General features: G+C 42.4%; 1 protein-coding gene across 2 annotated transcripts in view; it reads right to left on the bottom strand.

Annotated features, from left to right (window-relative positions):
* The window catches only part of LOC140371509 (glutamate receptor ionotropic, kainate 2-like), a 132,825-nt gene that overhangs the window by 93,744 nt on the left and 20,511 nt on the right, over positions 1–18,570 (bottom strand). The window contains exon 2 of one of the 2 annotated variants that reach the window (XM_072458709.1): positions 194–373. In XM_072458709.1, coding sequence (XP_072314810.1) covers positions 194–373 — 180 coding nt within the window. The remainder of the gene's footprint in view (positions 1–193; positions 374–18,570) is intronic. The other variant, XM_072458773.1, reaches the window with a different exon arrangement.

Here is an 18,570-nt window from a genome sequence, read left to right as displayed (position 1 = left end):
GGCGTGGTCCTTGCTAGTGAATGTATAAAGATCTTCAATAGTGCTGCCCACACTTTTTAGATGATAAACTTTATATGAGAAAAGATAAGCCTGTGATCCACCTACAGCCTTTATCAGTGTAATGGGCCGGTTTGGTTTGGTGGCTAAGAAGTTAAAAGTTGACTTCCCACGTAACAAACAAATGAGAGAGTACCTTGCACCTCACCTTTCCTGGAGGCCTCGAAGCTGTCGAAGATGTTGATTCTCTGGATGTCATAGGTGAGCGTGGTGTTGGGCAGCAGCGTGCGGTTCCGGTTAATGGTGTTTAGGGCAAACTTAAAAGCCAGCTCCTCAGCTCCTGACGGCCCGCTCTCCGTCGACTCAAATATCCCTCCTGAGAAGACACACAAGATACTTTGTTATTAGTCAAAAGGGATTTCCTAACCCAATACCGTAGACAAAAGTAGTCAACAGACAGAACAAAGCCAAAAAGGGGCTGTACCAGATTTATTTTCCTGTAATAAAGTTACATTTGTCTCACCCCAGTACAGCCTGTCCACCTTTATCAGTTCCAACCTGTCTTAAGGTACGTACAGACCGCCGCGGCCTAATCGCGTCCGACGCAGAATTTGAGCACGTGCACATTTGAAAGGTTTACGCACCGGACGCGCGCTCTCGACGCCCCGGCCACTGTACACAGGCGCGCGTATGTTGCGCTCGAGCTGTCTGCGCACATGCGCAGTAGAGGTGTTGTCGCATGAGCAGTGGAGTTGTTTGTTCATTGTGTAAAATGGCGGATATCGAGAGCGTTGTTTTCACGTTTTTGGTTTTCAAAACCCTCACACGGAGGCGCCGGGCTTATTTCTGTTTCTGTATTCCACCATGAATACATCATACAGCTCCTTTCTCCCACAAACAGACACAATCAGTCTTTCGTCTGCCATTGTTTACGAGCAAGGAAAAAGTGGCGCTTCTTGGGGAATTCCACGGGGAATACCGGAAATGCGAGGGGAAATACGTACCTACGTACGTCACTGGAGCGTCAGCTCTGATTGGCTGCTGCGGCGGCTGCTACGCTTCAGCTGCAGAGACCTCAACATATCTGAACGCGTCGCGTAAGCCGCTTTCGTCGCCTCGGCCGGCTCATACGCGCGCTCAAAGCGTCGAGAGCGTAAAAAAACGCACCAATCGCCCCGCAAAAAAGAAGAAATTGCGCCGCGGATAACGCACTACGTGCTCGACGCGCGTTTACCATAGACTTAGAATGTAAACTGGACGCTTCGGCCGCGGCGGTGTGGAAGCCCCTTTAAGCAGTTGTCCAGAGTAATTTTGGATAAACAAATAAATGCCCTTGTCATCTGCAGGACTTTGACTCTAAGGAACTTTTTGCATATAAAGGACACATGTTTCAAGTGCAATACAAATACAACTGTGCACTGGCACCGATTAATGATTGGCTGTAGGCAGTAGCGTGCTATGACTTTTATGGATGGGCCAGCAGACTTGGGGTGTTCATCAACGACTCCAACATGAAGAGTGACACCTTACCTGTTTTAACTGCTGGATAGATTAAATAGTCTCACTTCAAAGATCCATTAATTACACATACTAGCACATTATCAAAATACTGCTTCTATTTACTGCCTGCAACTAACGTCTCATCATTATAAACATGAACAGAGTCTTGGCTACAAACAAAGACTTGTCACTTGTTGAAACGTGGCGCTGCTGTTGCTTTGCTTCTCTGCACATGCTCAGTTGGGCACCACCTGCAACCATCCAAGCAGACACAAGTGAGGGGGTTTATTTGGATATATTTCGGAACAATTTAAATATAGTCGTGACCCGCTGTAATGTTAGATTTGATTGGTCCTGACTGCATGCTACTGGCTGTAGGTGCTGTGATTTAGGTGGTGAGGATTCAGATCAATTGTTCAGAGCAATGCGCTTACCATCTGCTCCTAGCCCCAAACTTCTTTACTTTTGGAACTATGTCGGGGGGGAAATCAGTAAGGTTCAATAAGGGAGTTGGGAGAAGGAACTTCAGCTGAGTTTGGAGAATCCGACTGTCCTAGGCAGCAGCAGGAATAATGTAATAATGTGTCTCTACAGCTGTTTATTAATAACTACAAAGCAAGATTGAACAGCATTTACCAATTTGCAAATGAAACTGCAGCTGTTGAAGTTCTGCATGACATCATTGTTATCAGTAAAAGCTAAATTTGATTTGAACGTGTTAACATTGTATGCAGATGCAGATATGACATGTTAATGAAACTTAAAATTAAAAAAATAATGACATACTAGAGCTGGGAGATATATCTAAAATATTTATAATATCGGTTTTATTGTCTGTTGAAAATTACCTCAAAGAGAGGCAGAAAATACTTTTTTTATGGTCCATTCATGTTTTGTGTACTTAAACCACAATTAAGACTTTTACCGGAACGTTTAGCACATTCCTGAAGATATTGTGAAAATATTGTCTAAACATTGTGATCGAGTTTATGTCATTTATTATTAATCTATTATTATTGACCTTTATTTAACCAGGAAAGTCCTTCTAAGATCTAGAATCACTTTTTCAGGGAAGTGCTGGCCCTAGAGGGGAGATATCGCTCACCCCTCTGACATACCCGACATTTACTTGTTTGCTTGTACTTTCCAAATTAAAAGTTTGTATTATTCACAAAACAATAATCTCATACATTTTACAAGGCTCTAAATGAGCTTGTTTGCAGCCAGCGTCCTCTCTTATAATTGGCTCCATTATAACCCTATGGGGGCTATTTTCCCACTGGGATTCTTAATGTTTTCTTGGAGACTGGTGTTCTCATGCAGAGCAGAGTAGAGACGAGCCTGCTGCTCAATCAAACACAAAAGAGTGTCAAGCATAAGTAAGGCAATTACCCCTGAAGAGCATCTATTCATATTCTGTTAGAACAGACTAATCCACGCTGCATATGGGGTTTGATTTACACAACAGAACTCCCATCTTTAGATCCAGCCAATTTTTCACACTATAAAGAATCTGTTGACTGATTCTAACAAGTCAACTTCGAATTAATCCAGGACGGAATGAGATCTAAACTTGAAAGTCTGAAGATGGACCAATCTAGAACCAAACCTGGACAAATGACATAAATTAACCCATATCTTCAATGTAAACCATGTTGTTGTCCACAAACTGATGACCACATCACTGTTGGGTCTATGACAGCCCTTCAGTGCAACCAATTATGTGAACACTTAATGAAGATAAGTTTTGTAATCTACAGGACGAGAAGAACCACACCTCATGAGCCCCTTAGCTACTTGTTTTGGCAAACTACTTATCAAAACTGTGTGTGGGTCTGGGGCTCGACCGCTTTGTTTCAATTTCCAGGGCGGAGTTTAGAGCAGAGACAGAACCGATCACATAAACCCAGAAGTGACGCAAAAAACGCCACATGCTTAACCGGATATTACGTAGCCCATGTCAACAAGGCGTGTTCCGCGTTATCCGTCCCCGAACGCAGAAAATGTCTCCAGAATCGCGATGACGCCCTTCGTATAACCGCATCTAACGCACGTTCATCACGGCGAGTAGAGAGGACTTTCCTGATTGTTCAAACCGAAGCGAGAGCAGAAGTAAACACTCGGTCACGAGCCGGGTCCGCCATCTTGAATGTTTTGAAACGGGGGTGGAAAGAGCTACTTCCGTATCTCAGTGTGAGGCGTTAAAACCTCCGACTGGGATTGGATAGGTAAATGGATTACCGACAATTTCATTGGCTCTGACTCCGTTTCCAGACCCTTACGCATTCTAACAGAATGTGGGCGGGGCTGGCGGGTCAGGCAACTTAGCTACACCATTTAAAGCTCTTTTCTTCATTGCTTTCATGCCCCTCCATCTTTATCTCTCTTCTCTCTACTAACATCATCCTCTGCTTTTCCCTCACAGCGTATACAGGGCCAGGGAACCTAAGACTCCAATGAAGCACCAAATGGGCATTTCATTTACGCTTCACTTTAAAAAACGTTTTTGTAGCCAGGTTCTGACGTTGCTGTCCTTGATAGTGAACGACTTATTCAACTTTTCTTTTTCAAATTACCACAATATCATTCTATCTTTCAGAACATGAGGTAAAAAGTAATGGATTTATTATATTCATTTTGTACCATGAGATATCATCGTTTAATTTTGAACCATCTCTGAACCAGGAGTGAAGGCGTACGGTAAATCAAATCAAACATGACAACATTTGACTTCTTTCTGCCCATTTCGTCTTCTCGTTCAAACAATCAATAGAGCGGCGTTCATCTGCGGACGTGGTCGGGTGGAGGGGTTAATGCAGGGCACTCTGAGACCTCCTCCTCTGCTAATTGTCTGTAATTACATCACTGAATGCTCTGACTGTAAATTACGTAGAGGTTAAGGCACACTCATTACGTTTACATGCACACATAAGTCCAAGTACGCTCTTTGTTTGATTTTTGTCTTGTTGTCCTGCCAATTGATTAGTCGACTAAAAAGGGACCATGGAAATGCTCTCAAACTATAGTATGTTTATGATCTGACCCAAACTGCGAACTACTTACACAGAAAGGTACTCGAACACTAGGAATATACTGTATATCATACTCACAATTCATTCCCAGTACACTCCATACCGTCTTGTTTCTGTTTGTTCCAAATAAATCCATACAGTGTAAATTAGTCGACTAATAAAAACTTTTAAGACCATCGACCGATCAATCTATGTAACAAATAAAAGACAACAGCCTCTGTTATTAAAGTTAACATTTGAGTTATAGTTTTTTATGCTATGATTTAAAGCCTGCTAAAATACACACAACCACAACTGCAAATACTGTATAGACAAGCAACAACTCTTTCAAAGGTAGTCATCTGATTCATCTAAAAGTGATATTCAATCTCAGGAGTTGGTCTGAGAAAGTCAACTTTACGTCTCTGCCTGACTAAGACTAAGGGATGGGTTCACCCTTAAACCTGCCTTTGTTTCCCTGTTAACCTGTTATGTGCCATTAAAGTACTCAGACTGATCTCCACACATCTGTTAAGCACCTTATTAGCATTTGATTGTCTTGTTTTCTCACTCGACCAGTTGGAAAATGATACCTTAATTCACCATTTCCGAGCAAAGAGGGATTCTCTTTTTTCACAAAAAATGGCCTCCTTCAAACATCCTTGAAACTATCTCTTCTCCCTGCTTAAAATCTTCACCTCACCGTCTTCACAGTGGTTTGTGGCTTCAAGATGAAGGTGCGCATTCAACTATATTCTAGTTTTCGAGTGCCTTCTGTGTTGATATAGTATTTGTGACTCAACACAGAAGGTCTCTCTGGATTGCAGTCGAACGAGCATTTCTATCTCAAAGCCACAAACCACTCTTTTGAAGATAGCGAGGTAAAAAACATGTGTCGTCTTTAAAGGTGAATTCAGCTAAATGTAGGTCTTTTTAACATATGCCATTTCTCTTACTTCATGTTAATACAGCAAGACACCTCAATGTTCAAATCAAACTGACTTTCCAGAACAAACAACGTGCAAATCTTCATTCCCAGGAGTGATTTTTCAATGTTGAGGCTTTGAGTGCAAACCCAATCCTCTGACAGCGCTCACAAATCAGAGTTTGAACAGATGGAAGAATGGAGCAGATGAAAGGAGTGCACAGCCAGAGAGGAGTACCCCTCAACCCCACGGCTGCCCACTCAATATATACCGGTACAATCAATTACAGACACAGAGGAGCAAAGGGAAAAGGACATTTTTTTTTTTTTAAGTGAGAGATAGAAATGGAGAGGTGGCAAATGCAGGGAATTAATGCAATCTACAATGTTTAGATTGTAAAATGTATATTTCAGGTTGGATTTTGTTTTCTTACATATGTTCAATTGTCAGTAATATGTATCAATCGATTTCACAGCAATGGTCATGGAGCATAAATATTTTGAAAACTAAAAGATGATGTGCTAAATTAACACATAGTCATGTTTATGGAAAATGTTTGTACAGGTCTGAACTACAGGCAATCACCTGTGAGGGCAGGTCCATTAAGGGCAATGGGGCGACGCCCCTCCTGTCAATCAGACTTCATTTAGCACATTCTTGAATTGTTAAAATATTGTCTGAACATAGTGATTGAGATAAAAAATAAATAATTTTTGTCAATCATTATTAGTCAATTATCTCTAATGGTATTCAACAATTGTTTTGTCTAAAAACAATGTAATTTGTTCCAAATTATGTTATATCATTATTAGTTTGAATATGTAAGAGAATTAAAAATATGTATATGGGATATGTTGTCTGCGGTCTGCTGCGTGACGCATCCTGTGTCTCTTTTCAACAAACACTGTGGGCTGTTTGAAAATCACCCCTGAGGCCAATAGAAAAGCAATGGGAATCACATTCCGAGAAAATTGACTACGTCACTACGAGAATTTCTATTACCAAAAGTGGAAATATAGTTTTCTTCATGAATTCAATTGAAAAATAGAAAATTAAAAAGTGAAATAGCCCCCCTTATATTTTGCATCAGCAGCTGGCACTGTGTGAACAAGTGTGTTTTATAAGGATTGTAAATACTAATAAATAAATAAGGATTATTTTAGCTCTAAAACATGAAATTAATATTCCAAATATGTTTATAAAGTCAATGGAACACCAATGGAAAAACAGCATGGTTGAAACTGGGAAAATGCGTGAAAGACCCTTATAGAGAAGTTGACAGCATGCACAAGCAAGGGACCATTTTACCCCATAATTATATATTTCCAGTTTCCAGAGAGCTTGCGAGTACACACATCATGTCTGATTCTCTTTCCAATCAATGCATAACCTCACAGACAAACAAACAGAACAAGAGACTAGTATTCAATTAGACTCCCGGGCTGGAGCTGTTCGGGTATAAATTTAGCCTGTCCATCTGAGCCTAACGATGCCGAGCTGAGGCAGGTGAAAATGATCACCTCCATCGCTGAGGACGTACGCTGAGTTATGGAGCCAGACGAGTGAGTTATGAGGAGGATAATCACCAGGAAGACAAAACACGCAGGAGGCGGAGGGGAGATATACAGGCTGAGCTGACGGGATGGTGGCAGGAATACTGACATTACAACCGCCGCTCAAATCAGAGAGAAAATATTTAGACAGAAATAAATGCAAAAATGTAGAATATAACATCTTACTGCTAATTTTGTCAACGAATAGATTATGGTGGAGCTCAGCGTGCCTGACTCCACCTGCAGGTGGATCACTGACTTCCTGACGGATCGGAGGCAGTGCGTGTGGCTGGGGAAGAATGTCTCTGACACGCGGACCAGATCAGCACAGGTGTTCCACAGGGCTGTGTACTTTCTCCCCTGCTCTTCTCCCTGTACACAAACTGCTGCACCTCCAGCCACGACTCCGTAAAACAAATTAAGTTTGCGGACGACACAACCCTCATTGGGCTCATCTCGGAGGGAGATGAGTCTGTCTACAGTAGGGAGGTGGACCGGCTGGTGTCCTGGTGCAGCGGTGACAACCTGGAGTTCAACACCCAGAAGACAGTGGAGATGATCGTGGACTTCAGGAAAGTCACAGCCCCCCAGCCCCCCCTCACCATCACAGACTCCCCCATCTCCACTGTGGACTCCCTCCGCTTTCTTGGCACCACCATCACCCAGGACCTCAAATGGGGGCCCACCATCAGCTCCCTCACCGGGAAGGCCCAGCAGAGGATGTACTTCCTGCGGGAGCTGAAGAAAGCCAAGTTGACAGCGGAGATGATGGTGCAGTTCTACACGGCCATCATTGAGTTCATCCTCACCTCCTCCATCAGGAGGAGGTGGTACGCTGGAGCCACAGCCAGGGACAAAAAGAGACTACAGCACATTGTGCGCTCTGCTGAGATGGTGATCGACCGCGAACTTCCATTTCTGCAGGACCTGCATGTTTCCAGGACTCTGGGACGTGCAGGTCGGACGTACCCTTCTCACCCTGGACACAGACTTTTTGAGCCACTCCCCTCAGGCAGGAGGCTAAGGTCCATTCGGACCAGAACCTCCCGTCACGAGAACAGTTTCTTTCCCTCTGCCGTTGGACTCATGAACACTGCCTAAGCACCTTGCAGTCACTGCACTGTCACTTCCTATTGCACTGCTACATAACTTTATACTTTATTTGTTATAATGTACAGATCATGCCGTTCAGTATTCATTGTTCAATGTTTTGTTGTTTGTGTTGCACCGAATCACCAGGACAAGTTCCTATGTCTGTAAATTTTGTTTATCGACAAATGGCAATAAACCCCTATTTATATTCTGATGTGCTCTTGTCAATGTAAAGTAATAAAGAAAGGAAGTACTGATGACTAAAATAAATATAAATAGAAGGTTCTGCTTTGTCCTGATTGGCTGCCCAACAAACTAACACATGCGAGTAGTTAGTGATTCAAATGTAAGATTTATTCTCCTGCATTCAAGACGTTTCGATTTCCCCCAAACCCAACACTTTCTACTCTGATCTGATGTATTTTTCCGTTGTTTATTAAGAATTGTAGCTCTCCATAGTCAGGAGTCGTTAACATGGCTCGGCAGAGTGGCACTTTTTTGTGAAAATGTTTACTGTGATGTACTGTAATGCAAAGGAGCAGGTGGAAATCAGTGGTGCCCCCATGACCCCAAAAAAAAAATGTGTAGGGGTTTGATGTTTGTAATACAACCTTAAGGTGTTATGAGGGCCCCCCACAGTCCCCTGCTCCAGCATCAACCGGAGCCCTTCTCCTGCTCCTCTGCACAACAGATCGAGGCTCTATAAAACACAACAGGCTGCAAACTATTGACCCTCTCTGTTGCTTAATGAAAACATGATTTAGATATTTGTAATAAGTTGAACCATTTTGGTTTTGCGCACGCCTCACTGTTAGCTCCACGGTTCAGCGCGCCAGCTGATACATCATCGGTCTTTAATTGACTATGAGGCCAATTTTCACATCCTAATACTGTTGTGCTCGTTGTGATTCATAGAATACATATGCAGCAAACTGGTCCCAGCTGTGCCCCTGATCTGTCTGCATGTTTAAACTGTGGCTTTTGTAGCTGCCCCTGTGCATCTCAAACTCACTTTGGAGTCCTAGTTTGAATTGATAAGGGTAGTAAGTAAAGCTCACTGTTTGATTACAAAAGGAACAGTGCAGCTTCTCCACAGTCTGTGTCATTCAATCCCTACTGCCTGGACAGGTTGGTGCCCTTGAGCACTTGATGCTCTACGCACTGCGCGTTATGTGCGTAATGGAAGCGTTGGCACTGTTTTTAATTTATTACTATTTTTGTTATGACTTAGAAGTGCTACCTGTTATTTGAAACAGATCCTACCATATTTTTACAACTACGATTAGCGCAATTATATATACAGCAGAAGAGACAGAAAATGCCGATGACAGTTTAGATGGGTGACTGCTTCAGATATTGGCTTGATAATTATGAGATGTATTTCTGGAAAGCACGAGCCTAATGAATGACAGAATATAATCAGAAATTAATGGTTCGACTGATGACTGTGCCAGTCACATGCAAATTCACAACATTTGAAATTCATGAACGCTAGTGATCCCGGAACACTGCAATGAGTGTGATTGGTATATTTCTATTTATACTAAGGAGAGAAATTATGCACAATCACTAATCAATCATCAATCACATTTTATTTATAACACGTTTTTCATACACAGAATGTAACACAAATTGCTTTACAGTGCATTAAAAACATGCACATATCCCACCCGACTGCCCCATAACTGCCTGACCCAGACAACCAGCCAACCCACACACATGAAGCATTCATGCACGCACGCGCGCACACACACACACACACACACAAAGGCGCATAAGCACGCACAAACAAGATCACACATTAACTAAACAAAATTAACTATTAAAATACGTAAGGCTGAGTGCAGGTAAACCAGTTGAGGAAGCACAATCAGAGGAGCCATCTGCTCCAGGAGCAGAGGCCAGCCTGAAGGCACAGGACACCAACGCAGGGCCATAGACAAGACACCAAACCTCCACCAGAGCCCACGAGTCATGGCCCAGCAGCCACAGCCGACCACCACACCTGGAACAGAGGGCCCCTCAGTGGAAACACTATAAAGCCTAAAATGGATACGATTATTATAATAAAGGTAGAACTATAAAATATTATATAATTATAGTAAAACTAGAGCATAAATATGTATGAAATAATGAACTCAAACAAATGGATAGAATAAACAGACAGACTAAATACCATAAACAAAATAATTAAGTAATATATGAATAAAAAGCTAAATAGGTGGGTCTTAAGCAGAGTTGGGTAGCGTTACTTTACTCCATTATTGCCCTGAAAAACCATATATAAAACTATATGAAACTTCACAACACAGTAAAGCAGTATTGCGTTACGATACCATTAGACCCCAAAGTCAATTTCAAGAATGACAAACCAAGGTTCACACCAAAACTGAGGCAGTTAAGGCAGCAGAAGAAGGCAGCACACAGGGCTGTCATTCTTGAATGGATTAGAAGGGAGGTATCGAGAGCTAGATCACAGTACAATACATCTGAAGCAGCAGTTCTCTGTGTGGAGTGGAGACACTCCACAGGGATGTGTGCTTTCTCCCCTGCTCTTCTCCCAGTAAACAAACTGCTGCACCTCCAGCCACGACTCCGTAAAGCTAATCAAGTTTGCGGACGACACCACCCTCATCGGGCTCATCTCAGACGGGGATGAGCTCAGAACTGAGCTGCAGATGCTGCACTGATTCATTACTGGTGCAGGAGCTTGGCTTTAGGTAGTGACCACTGAGATCAGAGAGAGGACGCAGCGGTTTAAACACACTGGATTTCAGTACAAAAACTGGCAACACAAATGAGAGGCTCACTCCGCTTTCTGACTTAATTAGATTGTTAGTAAAAGCTAAATTCAATTTGAACAGGTTTACCACATATCAGAAGGGTCATGTTCATGAAATTTAAGATACAAATTCTCTCTTTAAAAAAAATGTGAAGACTGGACTACCAAAAAGGTTGGGAGAGTTTTCCAGGTCTTCACCCGCTGGCACACTGATGAATGAATCAGGCTAAAAAGAATAACTGTTGACTTTTGTAAACTGCATAATCCAGTGAAGGTGTATGGACTTTAAAAACACAGGGGTGTCAAGAAGTGTCATCTGTTTTGGATGAGAAAAAACATGATTACATGGCTTTTCTCTCATCATACTGAGAGCGAGTTGGGTTCTGTGTTTCGTTCCAAGGTCGCTCTACCACAGTGGGAGCTGCAGATTAACAACTGCAAGCACAGGCTCTCCTCGGGCCTCCATGCATCACGCCCACTCCCCCCACATGCCCCCCACGGGAACCGGAGGGATATTTACAGAGCTGCTCCTGTGTGCTGATTGGAGGAGAAGGCACAGGCCAAAGGGGTAAGCAGGGCATGAGGCTCGGTTAGGGTGGTTCAAAACTGGAGCAAACTCTAGATCTACATATGTTTAATAATTCGTAGGTTTTGTTAATGTGACATCACTATTTTATTTTGGGTTTGAAATTGTGCATGTGAGTGTTACAATTTACAAAAATGCTGATATTTCTCCTAGTAGATTGTAGGGTAACATACTAGTACAAGTACTGTAAGGTTATAAATGTCCACCCACTTGTGAAAGAGGGGGGGCCTTCAAGGTTGATATTGATTAAAGAATTGTTCAAGAATTCAAACATGACACACTGCATAAGTGTGGGTAAGTTTGAATCATATTTTAAGAGAAGGGGCTGGGGCACCAGCCGGATAATCGGCAATTTTAACAACTCTCGATATCTAGATTAATTAATTAATTAGAAATGAATTTGCTCGTTGATCAAAAGGTTTGAGAACGTAACCCTGACATTGACCCCTTTTCTGGAAATGAAAGAACACTTTACCGAATGTGGGTTATGACGATTTAATGACCAAATAATCAAACAGATAAATATGAATCAGGAATATGCAAATGAGTCGATAACAGATGGAAAACACTGGACATGATGGTTCTAGATCTATCTAGGTGTGTGTTAGAGTTAATTCTAAGATGAAATTCAGCCAGCCTGTGAAGTGCATTCATACGAACGGAACCAGAAGCTGTGATCCTGAGGAGACGGGCCTGCGTGGGGTCCAAGGGCCTGCTTGGGGTCCAAGGGCCTGCATGGGGTCCAAGGGCCTGCGTGGGGTCCAAGGGCCTGCGTGTCGTTCGTGTCGCCTCCAGGCTTCACTCAGGGGTCACGCTGCAGCTCAGTCCACGCTGGCCAGAGCAGGGCTGCTCTGGAGCTCGGCTCTGACGTTGTCTGGCCAAAGAAAGAACTGGATCAGGTTCTGCGATCTGCGTTCTCCTTGGCTCTGAGGCGTTCCCAAATGAAAATAGCGTCGTGCTGCTCCACCGATGTGGCTGGTCTAAAGGCTGTGGACTTGAAAAGTTGCAAAAGGTCCTTGCTTGATTTGCAGTATCAATAGCGTTTTTAAAAACGGGCACAGGTTTCTTAGTTCCGAGAGGGAACATTAGCTTCTCTTGGAAAAATCTTTGTCCCGTAGCGTAGCATCGCTCACACTAACTGGGCCCGAGTCCTGCTCCCAAGGCCCAGTGTCATGGACCTTGCTGGTGGGACCCTGAATGGAGGGTCGAGCTTCGAAGGAAACTCGGATGGAACTCTCTTTGGAGCTCGGATGGAACTGGGTCTGTAACTCTCTGCTCTTTCCTTTGTCTTTCCCCGCAGGGGGTTTAGGCGCCGTGGCTTCAGCCAATCAGCGTGCACGCTGGGGTCAGAGCTGATAAGGAGACGAGGTCTGGCTTTAGGCCACAAGAGTTACACAAAAGGTAAAATTGTCAAGTTATGAAACAGTTAAATGACATGTAAAACACGATAACACAATATGTACATGTAAAGTCATCTGGTGGACAAATTTTTGCAATTTGAGGATTGTCTATTAAAACCACTAAAACCGCATAGTCGTTTTAGCGTTTTAGCTTTGTCTTGGAGAGATCATTACTCTCTGTAATCCAAAAGGAGTCCTTTGATGAAAAGTTATTTTCAAAGTTCAAAGCGTCTCTGTTCGTTCGCTTTCACGTCCTTTGCTTTTGAGGGCCGTAAAACTCCACATGGGACAGCTGATAACACCTTTAGCCCGCATTCCTGTCACCATGGCAACAGGGGGAGGACATCTGCATATCCTACAATATGGTTAATATCTCTGTAATTACTAGGCCTATCCTCATGAACCTTAAAGTCCCACCATCTCAGTCAGCACAAAGTTAAATATTTCACTGCTGTATTATAATGTGGTGGTATTATTCAAATTTAAAGGTACAGCAGCTGTTAGATGAAAGGACTTGATAATGATAAAGATTTGTGCTACTGCAACACTGAGATATGTTGCCTATAGCAGCATTTCCCCATATCTGCACATTTTCATATACATGTTTTTAATTGCTGAAACCCCCTAAATATGGTGTAACAGGCAATTATTTTTCAAAACTCAAGCCAAGTTTAAAATGCAGCACAGGATAACTCATACATGAATCAATCGAAACACAACTTTGAGTAAGCTAATGATGAGGAAACACTGTTGTTGACATGGTTAAAAGCTCATAAATGTCAGTTTTACATAATATGTAACCTTATAAGCGGCTTTGCCATTCAGGTTCGCTGAGGTCATGAGGACTCACTACTTACACAGAATTTTAAAACTCAAAAAATGCACGGCCAATGCACGGATGTAGATCCAAATCAACTTAATGATTCAAGCATAAACGTATGCCTTAGTGCCAGCACTATAACATTTTTATAGTTGAAAACTTAATTCAGTCTTATTTTTTCAAATGAGATTTAACTTTTATTCTAATATGACAGTGGTATACAAGCAATAGCTCTTTTACCTGACAGGTGTAAAACGGAACAGTTTCAGTTCCTACACACAGAAGATGGTAATGTGGTTATATTCAATACAAATTCAGAAAATATTTGAACTGCAAAGAATTCCACAAGCTTCTTCAACACGTTCCACAGCTTTTGAACCATATTGTATTATTATGTACCATAATGCATACAATATTATAATCAAGCCCGTGAGCAGATCTTTGTCCACTGTTTCCCTGCCTACAGCCCATAGTCGCAAAGACAGACTTCAGCCTCCTCCAGAGAACTAGTTCTGTGAAGATAAATGCAAGAACTACTCTCTTTTGTCTAAAGACCCAGCCCATAATCTTCTATATTCCATGATTGACGGTTATATGAACTACGCCTCCTGTTCCGGGCCCCTCTCCATGGCGACACAGATGCTCGCCGGTTGCCATGGCGCCCACTGCCATTGGTACCGATGCTGCGGCCGCTGGTCATTAGTCACAGAGGCAGTTCCACCAATCAGCTGCCCTCGTGGCCATACGCCTCTCAGCCATAACATACATAGATGGAGGAGTTGCCATGGAAACGCATCTCTGCATCCCACTGGTCCTTGGGCATCAACAGGCAGGGAGGATGTAGCGTGTTGTATTAGTCTGAAATGTAGGGACTATAATGGAGGAAGTGAAGCTGAGAGGATCTGGGAAAATGCAGTAGCTTCAGCCAATCAACAACAGACAATGATTAAAAATATACTGTAGGAAATAGTTTGTCTGCTGAGAAACATGACACTATATACATTACAGTATGGCCCATGGTGTTAATGGTTGATTTTTTTTTTTTTTTTTTTTTTGAGAAACATGTATAGAAGTGTAACCAAACTAAACTTTAGATACGCCAGGCACAGTCTAAACCCAAAACCCAGAAGCTGCAAAACAGTTTTGGAATGCTATGATAACGCCCCGTCTCACCTTCTGTGTCACCAGCTGGTGGCAGGGCTGAATGATAACGCTAAAGCCAGTTTTCTGTCTACAAACACGTTCTAAAAGTCCAGGACAGGATACCTTTTTACCATCGCAATTGCAGTCCTTTCTCACTACAAGCCGCCCACCCAAAATTTTAAAACAAAAATCATGGTTTCTTGAGGATCGAGCCTGCATGTGACCGTGGTTAAACATGTCATTCTTCATGCTGCTGCCTGCATCTGTGTCTCAATGTCATACTATAAACTAACCTTATTAATGATTGTTTTGTATATTGCAGGATGGATGGGTTTACACCTTTTTCCTGGGGACTACAGTTGGAACCTAACCTATTGTGTCCATTCAAATAATATTTGAATGGACACAATAGATTAGGTTATTATACTAAATACATAAATAAGAGTAAATGAATACATTATTATGTTATGGATGTTATTTGATGGACATGTTCTTTTTAAAAACGGTCAAAGATAGAACTTGTTCGTTTTTATTGCACACACACACACACACACACACACACACACACACAAAACACACACACACACACACACACACACACAACACACACACACACACACAACACACAAAACACACACACACACACACACACACACACACGCGACTTCTGAGAAAAACATCAAACCACATTTTGTCCAGAATCCTCATAAAAGCAGCAAAGAACCCTTAAGATTAAAGCCGATTACATGTGTGTGGTTCTCATAATCGGCACAAACCTTTTCTTGTTTCCTGATAGACCTGTCCACCACACTGAGGCGACAAGACACTAAGCCCTGACTGACACCCCAAAGTATCACTGAGCAAACGTCTGGAGCTCACTGAAACCCAATAGACACGTTTGAGTTTAGCAGCACCTTGTCTGGAAACAGCCTCGTGCAGACCAGGGTTGAACTGGAAACTCTGCTGTTGATCGACACCCGTCTCATCTGGGCAGGTCTTGCTCACTAGCAACATAATTGGGTTTCAACCACCCTGAAGTGACTTAAATACGACAGATTAGAGTTTGCCAGACATTTTGCCTGATTGTTCCTAGTCTAACAATATTGGTAATGTTTAAAATCTGACTTCAAAAGATATTTATATATTTATGAATGTAAAAATGTGTCATTTGTGTGTAAATTATTGCAACATTTTGCCTGAATTGTGTCCTCTCAAATTTTCTAATATGACATTCTAGATGCTACAGTAGGATTTAATAATTGGTTGAACGTTGGTGCATTTATTCAAACATCTTGAGAGGTTAATTTGATCTAATTTTAATTCTTGAAAAAAAAAAAAAAAAAAACACACGGAAAAAACAATAGTAAAAAAAACAAAAAACAAATCAGGCTTATAAAATCTGAGAAACGTGCTCTTTATAGTTCTCAAAAGTTCCATTACATATGAACAAAAGTGTGCAGTGGTGAACAAAACCAGGACGTTTGTAGTGAATTCAGAGGTAATTCACAGCCTTAAATACAGTGCTAATACTTAACAGTGGCAAACAATACAATAAATCCACATTGAGCTAATAATTCTACAAACTGCCATTTACTCTCTCCAACACTTTTCATTCACAAACCGTTTCCCCTTCCTCCGTGTTAGCCACATGGCTCACTGTGCGAGCGCTAACAGATGTGCTAGCCCACTTCCCCCCTCCATCCATACTAATGTCATCTCCTCACTCAGAGAACCTGCTAATGCGCCGCGGCTCCCGGAGAACGTGCTAAACTAGCTGCTGACGTTTTGCCGCTAATTTGCCAAGCGGGGCTCCTCTCTCTGTGCTAATGATGCTAACGTGTGAGAACATGCAGGATGGTGGGAATCTGGAATTGGTTTGGATTTTGGGACTAACTCTCTCCCTCCCTCTATATCTATATTTTCTACTCTTTCTCTCTTTCTCCCTTTCAATCACTCTCTTCTTTCTGTTTCCATCTCTGTTTTCAGTCTTTAATTTTCCCTCCCTTCATCTCTTTCTCCCCGAATCCATCTCCGCCTCTAATACTTTGCATTCTGTATCTCGTTCTCTCTCCGTTTGTCTCTCTTTCCTCTCAATGTCTCTCCCACTTTCTTCTTCCCTTTCTGTCTTTCCCACATAACTCCCTCCTATTTCTCTCTTTAACCCTCCCCATCTCTACTATTTTCTCTCTCTGCGCCACCTCGATCTCTCCTCTCCGTCACTCTTTTTGTCATGTCACTTGTTCTTTATTCTTCCCGCCCCGCCTTCTTTCTCTAAGCCTTCTTTCGTCTCTCTTTCCCCTATCTGTCTCTCCATTTGTCCTCTCACTCTCTCTCTCTTCTCCATCCCCCTTTCTACCCATATCTAATCTTCCCCTCTATTTTTCTCACCCACGTCTTGTCTCTTCCTCCCTCTCTTTCTCTATTTTCTCACCCCCTCTGTCTTTGTATTGTCTCTAACCCTGTCTCTCATTCCTCCCTCTCCTTTTCTCCTCTTCCTCCCTCTCTTTCTCTATTTTCTCACCCCCTCGTTCTTTGTCTTGTCTCTAACCCTGTCTCTCATTCCTCTCCCTCTCCTTTTCTCCTCTTCCTCCCTCTCTTTCTCTATTTTCTCTCCCCTTCTTTCTTAGTCTTGTCTCTAACCCTGTCTCTCATTCCTCTTCCTCTCCTTTTCTCCTCTTCCTCCCTCTCTTTCTCTCCGCCAATGGCGCTGAACACTAAACAGTCAGAGTATAGTGCAGAGGCCGCCCGCGCTAACTCTTCTGACTGAATAGAAAATGTGACATGTGGAGATTCATGAACTAGAAAAGACAGAGAAGAGCTGCAGGCACAAACCCAGTGTGTAGACTCGACACTACAATCTAAAGGACACATACTGTACTGTACAAAATTCACGTTATAACCATGATATAACACTGATCGCTTAATAAACGTACCCAGAGTTGTGTTTAGCATCATTCACGCTTGTTCCATCATTCTTGTTCACGAGCTTGTCTTCCCTGCTCCTTCTCCAAGTCTCACCAATCCAAAAACTACAAACAATAGTCTTTCTAGTTTAGATATTATTGTGTGGCTATGATCATAAACGCCTATTTGCAGTCACTTTTAATGAGCCTAATTTCCAACGGTCCGGGGTGTTATATTTTAGGATCAGACAATGGGCGTGATTGACAGGCCGAGAAATGCATGGTCCATTAGCGTCCAAAACAAACATAGTGGTTTTACAAGTTTATTTTTTGATTTTTTGATTTGTTTGATTTGATTCAAACATATTTATGTGGTGGGAAGTGCCTGACCCAATGACACAACAGTATGAACAGGTTAAAGACAGGATCTAACTGTTGACCTTCAGTTTATAAACACTCACACATGCAAAGGGAGAAATTGATTTATTCTTTATTAATTTATTTTAAATCATTAAACACATTTTAAAACAGGCAAATTGGATCTACTGTCTCACCTCCTCTTTGTCAGGGGGAACCACATTTGTGGATGGCATGCATAAGTTAACAGGCTGCTGTCTGGGGCAGGTGACAGATGGGTCCTTACCGTAAACTGCCTTTTAATCAGGCACAGCCATGTGCGCCCATATTTGTGTGTGTGTGTGTGTGTGTGTATGTGTGTGTGTTTGTGTGTATGTGTGTGTGTGAGTGTGTGTATGTGTGTGTGTGTGTGTGTGTGTGCGTGCGTGTGGTGTGTATGTGTGTGTGTGTGTGTTTGTGTGTATGTCTGTGTGTGTGTGTGTGTGTGTATGTGTGTGTGT

This window comes from Eucyclogobius newberryi, unplaced genomic scaffold (assembly GCF_026437365.1).
Source record: "Eucyclogobius newberryi isolate DKJ021-1_F unplaced genomic scaffold, fEucNew1.0.hap1 SCAF_1, whole genome shotgun sequence".
Classification (NCBI taxonomy): domain Eukaryota; kingdom Metazoa; phylum Chordata; class Actinopteri; order Gobiiformes; family Gobiidae; genus Eucyclogobius; species Eucyclogobius newberryi.
The sequence above is the reverse complement of the archived record's forward strand: the minus strand, read 5'-3'. Positions and strand labels throughout refer to the sequence as shown.